Source organism: Macaca fascicularis, chromosome X (assembly GCF_037993035.2).
Source record: "Macaca fascicularis isolate 582-1 chromosome X, T2T-MFA8v1.1".
NCBI lineage: Eukaryota > Metazoa > Chordata > Mammalia > Primates > Cercopithecidae > Macaca > Macaca fascicularis.
The window spans coordinates 1,104,439-1,120,399 of NC_088395.1; the positions used below are offsets into that span (position 1 = coordinate 1,104,439).

At 48.8% G+C, this 15,961-nt stretch overlaps 1 protein-coding gene across 2 annotated transcripts in view; it reads right to left on the reverse strand.

Annotated features, from left to right (window-relative positions):
* The window catches only part of LOC141409464 (cytokine receptor-like factor 2), a 35,435-nt gene extending 19,747 nt beyond the window's left edge, over nucleotides 1-15,688 (reverse strand). For both annotated transcript variants that reach the window (XM_074030136.1, XM_074030135.1), the window contains exons 1-4: nucleotides 15,487-15,688; nucleotides 10,645-10,747; nucleotides 6,310-6,476; nucleotides 723-856 (exon numbers count right to left, since the gene is read on the reverse strand). In XM_074030136.1, coding sequence (XP_073886237.1) covers nucleotides 723-856; nucleotides 6,310-6,476; nucleotides 10,645-10,747; nucleotides 15,487-15,631 — 549 coding nt within the window. In that variant the 5' untranslated portion in view covers nucleotides 15,632-15,688. The remainder of the gene's footprint in view (nucleotides 1-722; nucleotides 857-6,309; nucleotides 6,477-10,644; nucleotides 10,748-15,486) is intronic.
* Nucleotides 15,689-15,961: the final 273 nt, after the last annotated feature.

Sequence of the window (15,961 nt, forward strand, 5' to 3'; positions counted from 1 at the left end):
TAGAGGTAAAATAGAATGATTAGATAGATAGATAGATAGATAGAAAGAGATAGAGTCAGATAAAATAGAATGAGATAGGTAGATAGATAGATACATACATACCTAGATAGATACATAGATGATAGATTGAAAGAGATACAGAGAGATATAATAGAATGATATGGATAGATAGATAAATTGAAAGACAGAGAGAATGATATAGAGAGAGATAGATAGATATAGATAGATCATAGATAGATAGATAGATAGATAGATAGATAGATGGATAGATAGATAATAGTTTGAAAGACAGAGAGAGATAAAATAGAACAATATAGATGATAGATTGAAAGACAGAGATAGAGGTAAAATAGAATGAGATAGATAGATTGATTGAAAGAGATAGAGACAGATAAAATAGAATTAGATAGATAGATAGATAATAGGTTGAAAGAAAGAATGATATAGAGATGGATAGATAGATAGATAGATAGATAGATAGATAGATAGATAGACAGACAGACAGACAGACATATTATTGGTTCTCTTTCTCTGGAGACCCCTCAGAGACACGGAGAGAAATGCGAGCTGGACTAGAGCTCTCTCAGGAAGAAACAGCACAGTGGAATTCAGGCAGGTGTAGACAAAGGGGACCCGGGAGTCTGATTGAACAGCAAATCCCACAGCCCACACCTGGGGGACGCCCAGCCACCATCGCCCTGAGTCACGGCCGCCTGGCTCACCTGCCACTCCGTGTCGAAGGGGCTCCGGTACTGAACCTCATAGAGGAGACCCCTGTAGGACAGGTCAGAACACGTCACTGTCACCGCGTCCTGATGCCACGAAAAGCTCACCTGCTTCGGAGAACTGGGCTTCACTGAGAAGAAGAAATAACAGATTCATGTTACAGACAGTGACATCCCCTCCTCTCTGAGATGACTGTGACAGGCTTACTTCATCCCCTTTCTCTAGCTTATACCCCTCCCTTCCCTTAATACCTTATGGGGCTTGCGGTTCGCCCGTCTTCATTACTTTTATAGGAGAAGCTTCACCAGAGCTCCGAGAACCTGTTAGGTTTGCGAAGGAACTGTCTAAAATTCTGTGGAAAATGTCCTGTGTGTCTCTTACAGGCTAAATTATGTCCCCCACAAAAATACATGTTAAAATCCCAACTCCCCAGAAACTCAGAATGGGATTGTATTTAAAAATAGGATCCTTTGGGAGGCCGAGGCGGGCGGATCACCTGAGGTCAGGAGTTCGAGACCAGATTGACCAACATGGAGAAACCCTGTCTCTGCTAAAAATACAAAACTAGCTGGGCGTGGTGGTGCATGCCTGTAATTCCAGCTACTCGGGAGGCTGAGGCAGGAGAATCACTTTAACCCCGGAGGCAGAGGTTGCGTGAGCCGAGATCATGCTATTGCACCCAGTCTGGGGCACAAGAGCGAAATTCTATCAAAAAAAAAAAAAATCGATCTGGCTGGACACAGTGGCTCACACCTGTAATCTCAGCAGTTTGGGAGGCCAAGGCGGGTGGATCACAAGGTCAGCAGTTCGAGACCAGCCTGGCCAATAGGGTGAAACCCACTCTCTACTAAAAAAATACAAAAATTAGCCAGGCATGGTGGCACATCCTGTAGTCCCAGCTACTCGGGAGGCTGAGGCAGAAGAATTGCTTGAACTTGGGAGGTGGAGGTTGCATTGAGCCGAGATCGTGCCACTGCACTCCAGCCTGGGTGACAGAGAGAGGCTCTATCTCAAAACAAAGTGGGGGAGAGGGGATCCTTATAGGTGCATTTAGTTAGTTAAGATGAGGTCATACCGGAGAAGGAAGCATTCTAAATGCAACCATAGGTGTCCTTTTCAGAGACAGAGGAGACACAGACACAGAGGAGAAGGCCACGTGGAGACGGAGGCAGAGACTGGAGTGATGCGGCCACAAGCCCAGGGACACCTGGGGCCCCCAGGCGCTGGGAGAGGCAGGAAGGACCCTCCCCTAGAGCTTTCAGAAGGGACTGGATACAACTGTCATGCATTGAATGTTGATCCCTAAAATACATGTTTGTGTCCTGTTCTCCATAACTTCTGAATGAGACCTTATTTGGAAATAGGGTCTTTGCAGATGTAATTAGTTAAGAATCTTTTTTTTTTTTTTTTTTTGAGACGGAGTCTCGCTGTGTCGCCCAGGCTGGAGTGCAGTGGCCGGATCTCAGCTCACTGCAAGCTCCGCCTCCCGGGTTCACGCCATTCTCCTGCCTCAGCCTCCCGAGTAGCTGGGACTACAGGCGCCCGCCACCGCGCCCGGCTAATTTTTTGTATTTTTAGTAGAGACGGGGTTTCACTGTGGTCTCGATCTCCTGACCTTGTGATCCGCCCGCCTCGGCCTCCCAAAGTGCTGGGATTACAGGCTTGAGCCACCGCGCCCGGCCTAGTTAAGAATCTTGACATGAGATCATCCTGGAGTAGGGTGAGCTCTAAATGCAATGACAGGTGTCCTTGTAAGAGACAGAAGAGGAGACACAGACACAGAGGAGAAGGCCACGTGGAGACAGATGCAGAGACTGGAGTGATGCGGCCACAAGCCCAGGGACGCCTGGAGCCCCCAGGACCTGGGAGAGGCAGGAAGGACCCTCCCCTAGAGCTTTCAGAAGGGACTGGATACAACTGTCATGCATTGAATGTTGATCCCTAAAATACATGTTTGTGTCCTGTTCTCCATAATCTGTGAATGGGACTTTATTTGGAAATAGGGTCTTTGCAGATGTAATTAGTTAAAGATCTTGAGATGAGATCACCCTGGATTAGCTGAGCTCTAAATGGAATGACAGGTGTCCTTGTAAGAGACAGAAGAGGAGACACAGACACAGAGGAGAAGGCCACGTGGAGACGGAGGCAGAGACTGGAGCGATGTGGCCACAAGCCCAGGGACGCCTGGAGCCCCCAGGAGCTGGGAGAGGCAGGAAGGATCCTCCCCTGGGGCCTCCGGAGGGAATGGGGCTCTCAGACACTTCCATCTCACTAGGAGAGAATAAGTTTCTGTTGTTTTAAACCTCCCGTTTGTGGTGACCTATTAGAGCCCAGGAAACGCACCCAGTATCTACGAGTAATTTCGCGAATAAAGAGTTCGCCGTTCTCACGGGATTCTGAAACAGATCCGTTTCCCCTACCTCTAAAAAATAAAAAAGGAAAAAAGAGCCACAGCCTTACAGAATTCTAGGATACAGAAGAAACATTTTGGAAAGAGGGTTTCCTTAGAGCCAGTTCTCAACACACATAAGGAAACCTGCCAGGTGCAGTGGCTCGTGCCTGTCATCCCAGAAATTTGGGAGGCCAAGGCGGGAGGATCTCTTGAGCCCAGAAGTTCGAGATCAGCCTGGGCAATATGGTGAGACCCCAGGTCTACAAAACATGAGAACGTTTGCCAGGCATGGTGGCGTGTGTCTGTGGTCTGAGCTACTCTGGAGGCTGAGGCAGGAGGATCGCTTGAGCCCAGGAGGTGGAGCTTGCAGTGAGCTGTGATTGCATCACTGCACTCCAGCCTGGGCGACAGAGCAAGACCCTCCCTCTCAAAAAAAAAAAAAAAAAAAAGATAAAACATCCAGTGAGTGGGATGACGGTGAGAGAGTATTTCCTGCTCCCTCTGTCTGTGTGTGTGTGTCTCTGTGTGTGTGTCTGTGTGTGTCTGTGTGTCTGTGTGTGTGTATCTGTGTGTGTGTCTCTGTGTGTGTGTGTCTGTCTGTCTGTCTGTGTGTCTGTGTGTATCTGTGTGTGTGTCTGTGTGTGTCTGTGTGTGTGTGTCTGTGTGTGTGTGTCTGTGTGTGTGTGTCTGTGTGTCTGTGTGTATCTGTGTGTGTGTCTGTGTGTGTCTGTGTGTGTGTCTGTGTGTGTGTGTCTGTGTGTGTGTATCTGTGTGTCTCTGTATGTGTGTCTGTGTGTGTCTGTGTGTGTGTCTGTGTGTGTGTGTGTCTGTCTGTCTGTGTGTGTGTGTATACACAGGGCACCAGAGGGCAGCATCTCTAATTAATTCCCTTATTTTATGTATTTATTTATTTATTTGACATGAAGTTTCCCTCTTGTTGCCCAGGCTGGAGTGCAGTGGCTGGATCTCAACTCACTGCAACCTCCGCCTCCCGGGTTCAAGCGATTCTCCTGCCTCAGCCTCCTGAGTAGCTGGGATGACAGGTGCCCACCACCACGCCTAGCTCATTTTGTATTTTTAGTAGAGACGGGATTTCTCCATGTTGGTCAGGCTGGTCTCGAACTCCCCACCTCAGTTGATCCTCCTGCCTCAGCCTCCCAAAGTACTGGGATGAAAGGCGTGAGCCACCGCGCCCAGCCTTATTTATTTTTCAATAATGAATTTATAAATCGCCCAGGCTGGAGTGCAGTGGCGTGATCTCGGCTCACTGCAGCCTCTGTCTCCCGGGCTCAAGCAATTGCCGTGCCTCAGCCTCCCAGATAGCTGGGATTACAGGCGTGCGCCACCACGCCCGGCTAATTTTGTTTATTTTTTATTTTTAATAGAGACAGGGTTTCACCATGTTGGTGAGGCTGGTCTCGAATTCCAGACCTCAAGTGATCCGCCCGCCTTGGCCTCCCATAGTGCTGGGATTACAGGCATGAGCCACCGCACCCGAGCTTTAATTCATTCCCTTAAATCACAGTCATGTGGTCTCCACCCCCGACCAGTGTGTGTGTAAGAGGGAACTTTCTGGAAGGCCGGTTTCTCCTCACTTGGAGTCAGGAACTGGGCACTGGGCTCCAGTGGCCAATGGTCCATGAGGTTGCTTTTCAGAATTTACTGAAACTAACTGAAGGTGACGAGCTGAAAGAGTACTAAAAAGTGTGCTGGGCTTGCTTTTCAGTAGTTACGGTAATCATTGATTTCCCCCCCCCCCCCCCCCGGCATGAGCTTGCTTTTCAGTACTTATGGTAATAAGCTGAGGGAAGTACTGAAAAGCATGGTGAGCTTGCTTTTCAATAGCTACAGTAATCACTAATCCAGTGACTTGTCTGAGCTCGCTTGTCAGTACTTATGGTAATCAGCTGAAGGAAGTACTAAAGAGTAGGCTGGGCGTGCTTTTCAATCGTTACGGTAATCATTGATCCAGCGACTATCATGAGATTGCTTTTCAGTACTTAGGGTAATCAGCTGAAGGAAGTACTGAAAAGCGTGGTGAGCTTGCTTTTCAATAGCTACGGTAATCATGGATCCGGCGATTATCATGAGCTTTTCAGTACTTATGGTAATCAGCTGAAGGAAGTACTGAAAAGTATGCTGGGCTTGCTTTTCAGTAGTTACGGTAATCATTGATCCAGCGACTATCATGAGATGGCTTTTCAGTACTTAGGGTAATCAGCTGAAGGAAGTACTGAAAAGTGGGCTGAGCTGGCTTTTCAATTGTTAACGGTAATCATTGATCCCGCGTGAACTTGTGACTGGCATGAACTTGCCTTTCATTACTTACGGTAATAAGCTGGAGGAAGTACTGAAAAGCGTGGTGAGTTTGCTGTTCAATAGCTACGGTAATCATGGATCCGGCGATTTGCGTGAGTTTAAAGTCCTGAAAAGTGTGCTGAGCTTGCTTTTCAATTGTTACGGTAATCATTGATCCCGCTACTGGCATGAACTTGCTTTTCATTACTTATGGTAATAAGCTGAAGGCCGTACTGCAAAGCGTGGTGAGCTTGCTTTTCAATAGCTACGGTAATCATGAATCCGGCGATTTGCACGAGCTTTTCATTACGGTAATAAGGTGAAAGAAGTACTGAAAAGCATGGTGAGCTTGCTTTTTAATAGCTACGGTACCCGGGCTAGGTGGCTCAAGCCTGTAATCCCAGCACTTTGGGAGGCCGAGGCGGGCGGATCACAAGGTCAGGAGATCGAGACCATCCTGGCTAACATGGTGAAACCCCGTCTCTACTAAAAAAAAAAAAAATACAAAAAATTAGCCGGGCGCGGTTATGGGCGCCTGTAGTCCCAGCTACTCGGGAGGCTGAGGCAGGAGAATGGCGTGAACCCGGGGGACGGAGCTTGCAGTGAGCCGAGATCGCGCCACTGCACTCCAGCCTGGGGCACAGAGCAAGACTGTCTCAAAAAAAAAAAAAAAAAAAATAGCTACGGTAATCTGAATCCGGCGATTTGCATGAGCTTTTCAGTACTTGTGGTAATAAGCTGAAGGAAGTACTGAAAAGTGTGCTGAGCTCGCTTTTCAAGAGTTAACGGTAATCACGGATCCGGTGATTGGCAGGAGCTTGGTTTTCAGTCCTTGGGGTAATAAGGTGAAGGAAGTACCGACAAACACGGTGAGCTGGCTTTACAATACTTACGGTAATAAAAGATCCAGCGACTGGCGGTGAAAACGGGGTGCGTCCCGTTCCTGATGGAGAAATACAGAATATCGTCTTGCTGCTGTGCGTCTAGGAGGCACCCCGAGGTGTGACCTTCCTGGAGAATGTAGACGGTGCACTGGTCATAGGCCTCATCTCGACTGAATCTGGGGTTTAAAATGACCGTTTAGCAACAGTGCTTTATTTATTCATTTATTTATTTAGAGATGGGGTCCTGCTCTTGCCGCCCAGGCTGGAGTGCAATGGTGCAACCTCAACTCACTGCAACCTCCGCCTCCTGGGTTCAAGAGATTCTCCTGTCTCAGCCTCCTGAGTAGCTGGGATTACAGGCACCCGCCACCAGGCCCAGGTAATTTTGGTAGTTTTACTGGAGACACGGTTTCAACGTGTTGGCCAGGCTGGTCTCGAACTCCTGACCTCAGGTGATCCACCCGCCTCAGCCTCCCAAAGTGCTGGGATTAGAGGTGTGAGCTACCACATCCAGCTTCTCTTTTTTTTTTTTTTTTTTTTTTTTTTTTGAGACAGAGCCTCACTCTGTCGCCCAGGCTGGAGTGCAGTGGCGCGATCTCAGCTCACTGCAACCTCCACCTCTCAGGTTCAAGAGATTCTCCTGTCTCAGCCTCCTGAGTAGCTGGGATTACAGGCATGCACCACCAAGGCTGGCTGATTTTTGTGTTTTTAGTAGAGACGGGGTTTTACCATGTTGACCAGGCTGGTCTCCAACTCCTGACCTCAGGTGATCCTCCTGCCTCAGCCTCTCAAAATTCTGGGATGACAGGCGTGAGCCACGACGCCCAGCCTGGACATTTCTTAAAACAGCATTTAACAAATCTAATGGCCGTTCCTTCACGCTCCATTCTCACCGTGGCCTCCGGCCAGGTTCCCTCCTCACTAACTTCAATGACCCTTCTTTACAGCTAACTACAACACCTGTCCAAACAGAAAAACTTGCTCTCTCATAAATATTTAAACCCCTTGTGTCACCAGGTGCAGGTGCAGAGTTCGAGACCAGCCTGACCAACATGGAGAAACCCTGTCTCTACTAAAAATACAAAAATTAGCCAGACGTGGTGGCAGGTGCCTGTAATCCCAGCTACTCGGGAGGCGAAGGCAGGAGAATCGCTTGAACCTGGGGGGGCGGAGGTTGCAGTGAGCCGAGATCGTGCCATTGCACTCCAGCCTGGGCAACAAGAGTGAAACTGTCTCAAAAAACAAACAAACAAACAAAAAACCCTTGCATGGTTACTATAGTATATTGAATTGTGGCCATCCATAAGCCATGCCCACGTCCCAACTCCCAGAACCTGTGAATGGGATCTTAGCTGCAAATAAGATTTTTGGAGACATGATTAGGTAAGCACTGAAATAAAATCCTCCTGGATTAATGTGAGCCCTCAATCCAATTAGAATGTTTTTATAAGAGGAGGCCGGACATGGTGGCTCACACCTGTAATCCCAGCACTTTGGGAGGCTGAGACGGGTGGATCATCTGAGGTCAGGAGTTCGAGACCAGCCCGGTCAACATGGTGAAACTGTGTCTCTACTAAAAATAAAAACACAAAAATTTGCCAGGCGTGGTGGCAGGTGTCTGTAGTCCCAGCTACTCAGAAGGCTGAGACAGGAGAATCACTTGAACCTGGGAGGTGGAGGTTGCAGTGAGCTAAGATCACGCCAATGCGCTCCAGCCTGGATTAATGTGAGCTCTCAATCCAATTAGAATATTTTTATGAGATAGCAAAGAAATACAGTGAAAAATATTCTTCTAAGAGACAGAAGAGGATATACAGACTCAGAGGAGGAGGCCATGTGGACACAGAGGCAGAGACTGGAGTGATGCGGCCACAAGCCCAGGGACTCCTGGAGCCCCCAGGAGCTGGGAGAGGCAGGAAGGATCCTCCCCTAGAGCTTCCGGAGGCAACTGGATACAGCTGCAGTGGATTAATATGTGTCCGTCAGAAAGATCTGTCCGTGTCCTAACGCCCAGACCTGGAATAAGGCCTTATTCAGCAATAGGCTCTTTGCAGATGCGATTAAGTGAAGGATCCAGAGATGAGATCATCCTGGATGAGGGTGGGTCCTAAATGCAATGACAGGTGTCCTTCTAAGAGACAGAAGGGGAGACACAGACACAGAGGAGAAGGCCACGTGGAGACGGAGGCAGAGACTGGAGTGATGCAGCCACAAGCCCAGGGACGCCTGGAGCCCCCAGGAGCTGGGAGAGGCAGGAAGGAGCCTCCCCTAGAGCCTCCAGAAAGAACCAAACACAGTTGCAATGGATTGGGATGGTGACCTCAAAAGATCTGTCCATGTCCTAACCTGTAGACTTGTGAATAGAATCTCATTTAGAAATAAGGTCTCTGCAGGTGTCATTCAGTTGAGTATCTTAGATGAGATCACCCTGGATTAGGATGAGCTCTAAATGGAATGACAGGTGTCCTTGTAAGAGACAGAAGAGGAGACACAGACACAGAGGAGGAGGCCACGTGGAGACGGAGGCAGAGACTGGAGTGATGCGGCCACAAGCCCGGGGATGCCTGGAGCCCCCGGGAGCTGGGAGAGGCAGGAAGGATCCTCCCCTAGAGCCTGTGAAGGGAGGAGAGGCCTGTCCTTGACTTTGGACTTCTGGCCTGCAGAACTAGAATAACTGTTGATCTTAACTGCTTAGCGTATGGTATTTTGTTATGGCACCTTAGGAGACCCCTGCTTTCAGGAAGGCCTTTGCGGTAAAAGAATGGCCGGGCGCGGTGGCTCAGACCTGTCATCCCAGCACTTTGGGAGGCCGAGTCGGGCAGATCACGAGGTCAGGAGTTCAAGACCAGCCTGGCCAACATGAGGGAAACCCCGTCTCTAAGAATACAAACAAAGTAGCCGGGCTGGTGGCGGGCGCCTGTAGTCCCAGCTACTCGGGAGGCTGAGGCAGGAGAATCGCTTGAACCCGGGAGGCGGAGCTTGCAGTGAGCCGAGATCGCGCCACCACACTCCAGCCTGGGTGACAGAGCGAGACTCCGTCTCAAAAAAATAAAAGAATGTGCCAAGATCACCTATCACTCTGGTTTTTCTGCACAGGGGAAAAAAAAAAATTGTCACCCAGAGTGAGACCAAGTGGCTTATTCCTCGTCAACAATGTCCGGGGAATTCTTGGCTCAGGAATTGTTTCCTTTTTTTTTTTTTTTTTTGAGACGGAGTCTCCCTCTGTCACCCAGGCTGGAGTGCAGTGGCGCGATCTCGGCTCACCACAACCTCTGCCTCCAGTGGTTCAAGCGATTCTCCCGTCTCAGCCTCGCAAGTTGCTGGGATTACTGGCACCTGCCACCACGCCCAGTTGATTTTCGTATTTTTCAGTAGAGATGGCGTTTCCTCATATTGGCCAGGCTGGTCTTGAACTCCTGACCTCAGGTGATCCGCCCACCTCGGCCTCCCCGCGGTGAGTCTCACTTTCCGAGTGACTTCATTTTAAAATTTCCCTGTTCTGTACACTTTCCCGTTTATCTGTTTTGCTATCAAACTGAAGAATCAACCACCCATGACTAAAGGTATTGCAAAAACCGTTCCTCCAACACCGACACGCACACTTCTGGGTGTCCAACTAAGCCAAGGTAAAAATAAAAAAATAGTCACATCAGGCAGACACAAAGGTGGAGGCAGCCCCGGGTAAGGCTGTGACATGTTTCAGAGACTGAATGTTTCCTTTCCCGGCTGCCTAGCAGATAAGATTTCAAGTTCACCCACAGCCCTGGGTGAACAGATCTCTTTCTTCATCTCCCGTTAATAATCTAGGTGATTTTCAGGCCGGATGCCGTGACTCACGCGTGTCATCCCAGCACTTTGGGAGGCCGAGGCAGGCGGATCCCATGAGGTCAGGAGTTTGAAACCAGCCTGGCCAACACGACTAAAAATACGAAAGTTAGCCGGGCGTGGTGGCAGGTGCCTGTCCTCCCAGCTGCTCGGGAGGCTGAGGCAGGAGGATCGGTTGAACCCGGGAAGCGGAGGTTGCAGTGAGCCGAGATCACGCCACGGCACCCCAGCCTGGGCAACAGAGCGAGACTCCGACTCAAAAACAAACAAACAAACAAACAAAAAGAAGGTAGGTGATTTTGAGCGTGAGTCAGCCATCCCTTGGCAAGAAGGTTTGGGGCGATGAGCTTGCGGTTGTGGTGAGGGCTGAGGGTTTCCACAGAACAAACATTCTGGCTTTTGCCGAGTGTGACGCTTCACACTTTCGTTCTCTGGCGTTCCCAATCGCTGACGGCTCTCAGAAGAGCTATTTTGAGCCCCGGGCTGTGGGGTTTGCCTTCCAGGGTGGGGCCCACTTACTTGTAGTGGAAACTCAGGTTACTCCTGGGGTAGTGGCTGGCATTCCATGTCACCTGCACCGTTTCTAGATTAAAGTAGATGATCTGAATCTGTAGTCCTTCTCCTAGACACAAACAGATGCAGGAAATTCACTGTCAGGCAACTCTATTTTATTTTTTAATTTATCGTTGTTTTTGAGACAGAGTCTCTCTCTGTCGCCCAGGCTGGAGGGCAGTGCCGCGATCTCGGCTCACTGCAACCTTCACCTCAGGGTTCAAGCGATTCTCCTGCCTCAGCCTCCTGAGTAGCTGGGATGGCAGGTGCCCGCCGCCACCCCCGGCTAATTTTTTGCTTTTTTAGTGGAGATGGGGTTTCATCATATTCAACAGGATGGTCTGCATCTCCTGACCTCATGATCCACCTGCCTCGGCCTCCCAAAGTGCTGGGATTACAGGCGTGAGCCACCGCGCCCGGCGAGGCAACTCTAAGAACAGCTGGAAACTGACAGCATAAAGCCAGCACTTTCGTCCTAAGAAGGAGATGCTGGTTTAAAAGGACAGAGATCTGGCCAGGCACGGTGACTCACCTCTGTCATCCCAGCACTTTGGGAGGCCGAGGCAGATGGATCATGAGGTCAGGAGATCGAGACCATCCTGGCCAACACGGAGAAACCCCATCTCTACTAAAAATACAAAACGTTAGCCGGGCGTGGTGGTGGGCACCTGTAATCCCAGCTACTCGGGAGGCTGAGGCAGGAGAATCACTTGAACCCGGGAGATGGAGGTTTCAGTGAGCCGAGATTGTGCCACTGCACTCCAGGCTGGGCGACAGAGTGAGACTCCGTCTCAAAAATAAATAAATAAATAAAAAATAAAAGAACAGAGGTCTGGCTGGGTGCAGTGGCTCATGCCTGTAATGCCAACACTTTGGAAGGCTGGGGCAGGTGGATCGCCTGAGGTCATGCATTTAAGAGCAGCCCTGGCCAACACGGTGAAACACCGTCTCTACTAAAACTACAAAAATTAGCCATGTGTGGTGGTGCGTGCCTGTAATCCCAGCTACTCAGGAGGCTGAGGCAGAAGAATCACTTGAACCTGGGAGAAGGTTGCAGTGAGCCGAGATTGTGCCACTGCACTCCAGCCTGGGAGACAGAGCTAGATTCCGTCTCAAAAAATAATAACAAATAAAAAGTCAAAGGACAGAGAAAACCAAGGTTTGTGTGCACGGGTTACCTGTTAATTCCTTGAGCAAGAGCTGCAGAATACATAAAGGCTGGTCCAGAAGAGACAATGCCACCTTACATATCCACAGAAGATGTGTCATTGGATACACGATTGATGCTTATATCTGCACAAGCCACTAGTGGGTGGACCTTACCCTTTGCGAAAACCTCAGAGACAAGTCAACAAGGGTACAATTATAGTTGCCTCTTTTTTTTTTTTTTTTTTTCGAGACAGAGTCTCACTCTGTTGCCCAGGCTGGAGTGCAGTGGTGCGATCTCAGCTCACTGCAACCTCCACCTCCCAGGTTCACACCATTCTCCTGCCTCAACCTGCTGAGTAGCTGGGACTACAGGTGCCCGCCACCACGCCTGGCTAATTTTTTGTGTTTTTAGGAGAGACGGGGTTTCACTGTGTTAGCCAGGATGGTCTCGATCTCCTGACCTCGTGATCCACCTGCCTCAGCCTCCCAAATCTCAGCTAGGATGACAGGCATGAGCCACCATGCCTGGCTGCTTTTGTTTGTTTTTGCAAAAGGTAATGTTTGCCCACTAGTGCCATGCACAGATACGAGCATCAGTCATGTATCCAGTGACACATCCCCTGTGGATACCTAAGGTGGCATCGGAAACTGTCCCCATTGATCCACCTGACTGTCTTTCTCAAAACACCATACACACTAACTTCAGAAATGGACCGGCTGGGTACGGTGGCTCACACCTGTAATCTTAACATTTTGGGAGGCCGAGGTGGGTAGATCACCTGAGGTCAGGACTTCAAGACCAGCCTGGCTGACATGGTGAAACCCCATCTCTATTAAAAACACAAAAAATGAGCTGGGCGTGGTGGCGGGCACCTGTAATCCCAGCTACCCAAGAGGCTGAGGCAGGAGAATGGCTTGAACCCAGGAGGCAGAAGTTGTAGTGAACCAAGGTCGTGTCACTGCACTCCAGCCTGGGCGACACAGCAAGACTCCGTATCAAAATAAACTAAAATAAAATAAAATAACAGAAATGGACCAACTCTAAAGAAGTATTTCTATCTTTGCTTGGAAGGTTGCTTAGACTTCAGTAGCTTCGACGTTTCAAGAGGTCTGGGTTTGTAATTCCGAACATGGAGAATAGGAATATTTTAGAATTCAGCAAACATGCAATGATATTTTGGATAATGGCAGCCAAGTCTCTCACTGTCAAAGAAGTGAGTTACAGGTTTGGAAAGACAGGCTACAGTGAACCTTATCATGTTGGGTTTTAAGTGGAGGTATCTGGAGGATAGATAGAGATAGACAGATAGATAGGTAAATAGATAGATAGATACATAGATATATAGATACATAGATACATAGTAATGTTAGATAGATAGAATTATATAGATGATGATAGAAATAGTTAGACAAACAGATAGACACAGATAGGTAGGGATTGATGGGTAGATGGATGAATCAATGGACAGGTGGGTGTATAGATGGAAGGCAAGTGGATGGGTGGGTGGATGGGTGACTGGATGCATGAATAAATGGATGAACAGATACATAGATGAATGGGTGGATGGGTGGATGGATGCATGGATAGATGGATATGTAGATGTGCACGTGGATGGGTGGATGGATGGATGGATGGATGGATGGATGGATGGATGGATGGATGAGTGGATGAAAGTGTGGCTGAGTGCATGGGTGGATGGATGGTTTGATGGATGGATAGATGGATGTATTGGTGGATGGATGGTGGATAGATGGATGGATGGATGGATGGTGGATGTATGGTGGATGGATGGATGGATGGATGGATGGATGGATGGATGGATGGATAAGTGGATGAAAGCGTGGGTAGATAGGTGGGTGAATGAGTGAGTGGATGGATAGATAAATGGATGAACAGATAGGTGAGTGGGTGGGTGGATGGATGGATGGATATGTAGATGTGTACATGGATGGATGGATGGATGGATGGATGGATGGATGGATGGATGGATGGATAAATGGATAAAAGTGTAGGTGAATGCATGGGTAGATGGATGGCTTGATGGGTGGGTGGATGGATGTGTTGGCATATGGATGGATGGATGGATGGATGGATGGATGGATGGATGGATGAGTGGATGAAAGTGTGGCTGAGTGCATGGGTGGATGGATGGTTTGATGGATGGGTAGATGGATGTATTGGTGGATGGATGGTGGATAGATGGATGGATGGATGGATGGTGGATGTATGGTGGATGGATGGATGGATGGATGGATGGATGGATGGATGGATGGATAAGTGGATGAAAGCGTGGGTAGATAGGTGGGTGAATGAGTGAGTGGATGGATAGATAAATGGATGAACAGATAGGTGAGTGGGTGGGTGGATGGATGGATGGATATGTAGATGTGTACATGGATGGATGGATGGATGGATGGATGGATGGATGGATGGATGGATGGATAAATGGATAAAAGTGTAGGTGAATGCATGGGTAGATGGATGGCTTGATGGGTGGGTGGATGGATGTGTTGGCATATGGATGGATGGATGGATGGATGATGGATGGATGGATGGATGATGGATGGATGGATGATGGATGGATGGATGGATGATGGATGGATGGATGATGGATGGATGGATGGATGATGGATGGATGGATGATGGATGGATGGATGATGGATGGATGGATGATGGGTGGATGGTGGATGGATGGATGGATGGATGGATGGGTGGATGGATGCATGGATGGATGATGGATGGATGGATGGATGGATGATGGGTGGATGATGGATGGATGATGGATGGATGGATGGGTGGATGGATGCATGGATGGATGATGGATGGATGGATGGATGGATGGATGGATGATGGATGGATGGATGGATGGATGATGGATGGATGGATGGATGACGGGTGGATGGTGGATGGATGGGTGGTTGGATGGATGAAAGGATGGGTGGATGGAGGCTGGGTGGGTTGATGGGTGGATGGTGGAAGGGAGGATGGATGGATGGATGGATGGATGGATGGATGGATAATAGATGGGTGGATGGTGGATGGATGGGTGGATGGAGGCTGGGTGGGTTGATGGGTGGGTGAATGTATGAGTGGATGGATAGTTTGATGGATGGGTGGATGGATATATTGGTGGATGGATCAATGAATAATAGATGGATGATGGATGGATGGATGATGAATGGGAAAAAATAGATGAGATAAATTGATGGACAGATTAACATGAATATATGTACTGATCAATCAATCATAGATAAACACACACACACACACATACAGTTCCTAGTTCTGGCCACCGAAAGTGCATATAAGCAGAGGATATTCCAGGAGCAATAAATACAGTTATTATTCATGTATTTACTTATAAATACATTTCATCCCAGCTACTTGGGAAGCTGAGGCAGGAGAATTGCTTGAACCCAGGAGGTGGCGGTTGCAGTGAGCCGAGATCGTGCCACTGCCGTCCAGCCTGGGCGACAAGAGCGAGACTCCGTATCAAAGAAAAAAAAGAAAAGAAAAGAAAAAAGAAACTTTCACACTCATTGTTTAAGTTTTACAAAACAAACAGTGCCTGGTTGCAAAGGAAACCACAAACCAAAATAGGACAAGAAGAGGGCACTTAAATAAAGGATATTTCATGCAGGCCGGTGGTGAAAGCTTACCTGTTGCTACTTGCCCCAAAGCCATCCAGCTTCCCAGCAGAAAGACAGCAGCTCCCCACAGCAGAACCAACCGTCCCATGCCTGAAACAGGAGTGGAGAGTGAGGTCCCCAGGAACCTGCCACTAGCAGATCGCTCATGACTCATAAGCAGAGGTCACCCTCGATTTCAAAAAGGCAGAAAGGAAATTAGGGAAATGATTACAGGCAGGAAGCACAGTGACGCTCGATTTTAAAAGATACACTTGTCAAACACACACACACACACACACACACACACACACACACACACACACACACACACACAATCAATCCAGGGTCAGGATTACCACACACAGGGCTGAGCTGAGCCCTTCCCTTCCTTTCCTTCACCCTCCCCTCCCCCTCCACCTCCTTCCCCCCTCCCCTCCACCTATCCCTTCCCTCCCCTCTCTTCCCCTCCGCTTTCCCTCCCCCTTCCCTCCCCCACCCCCTTCCC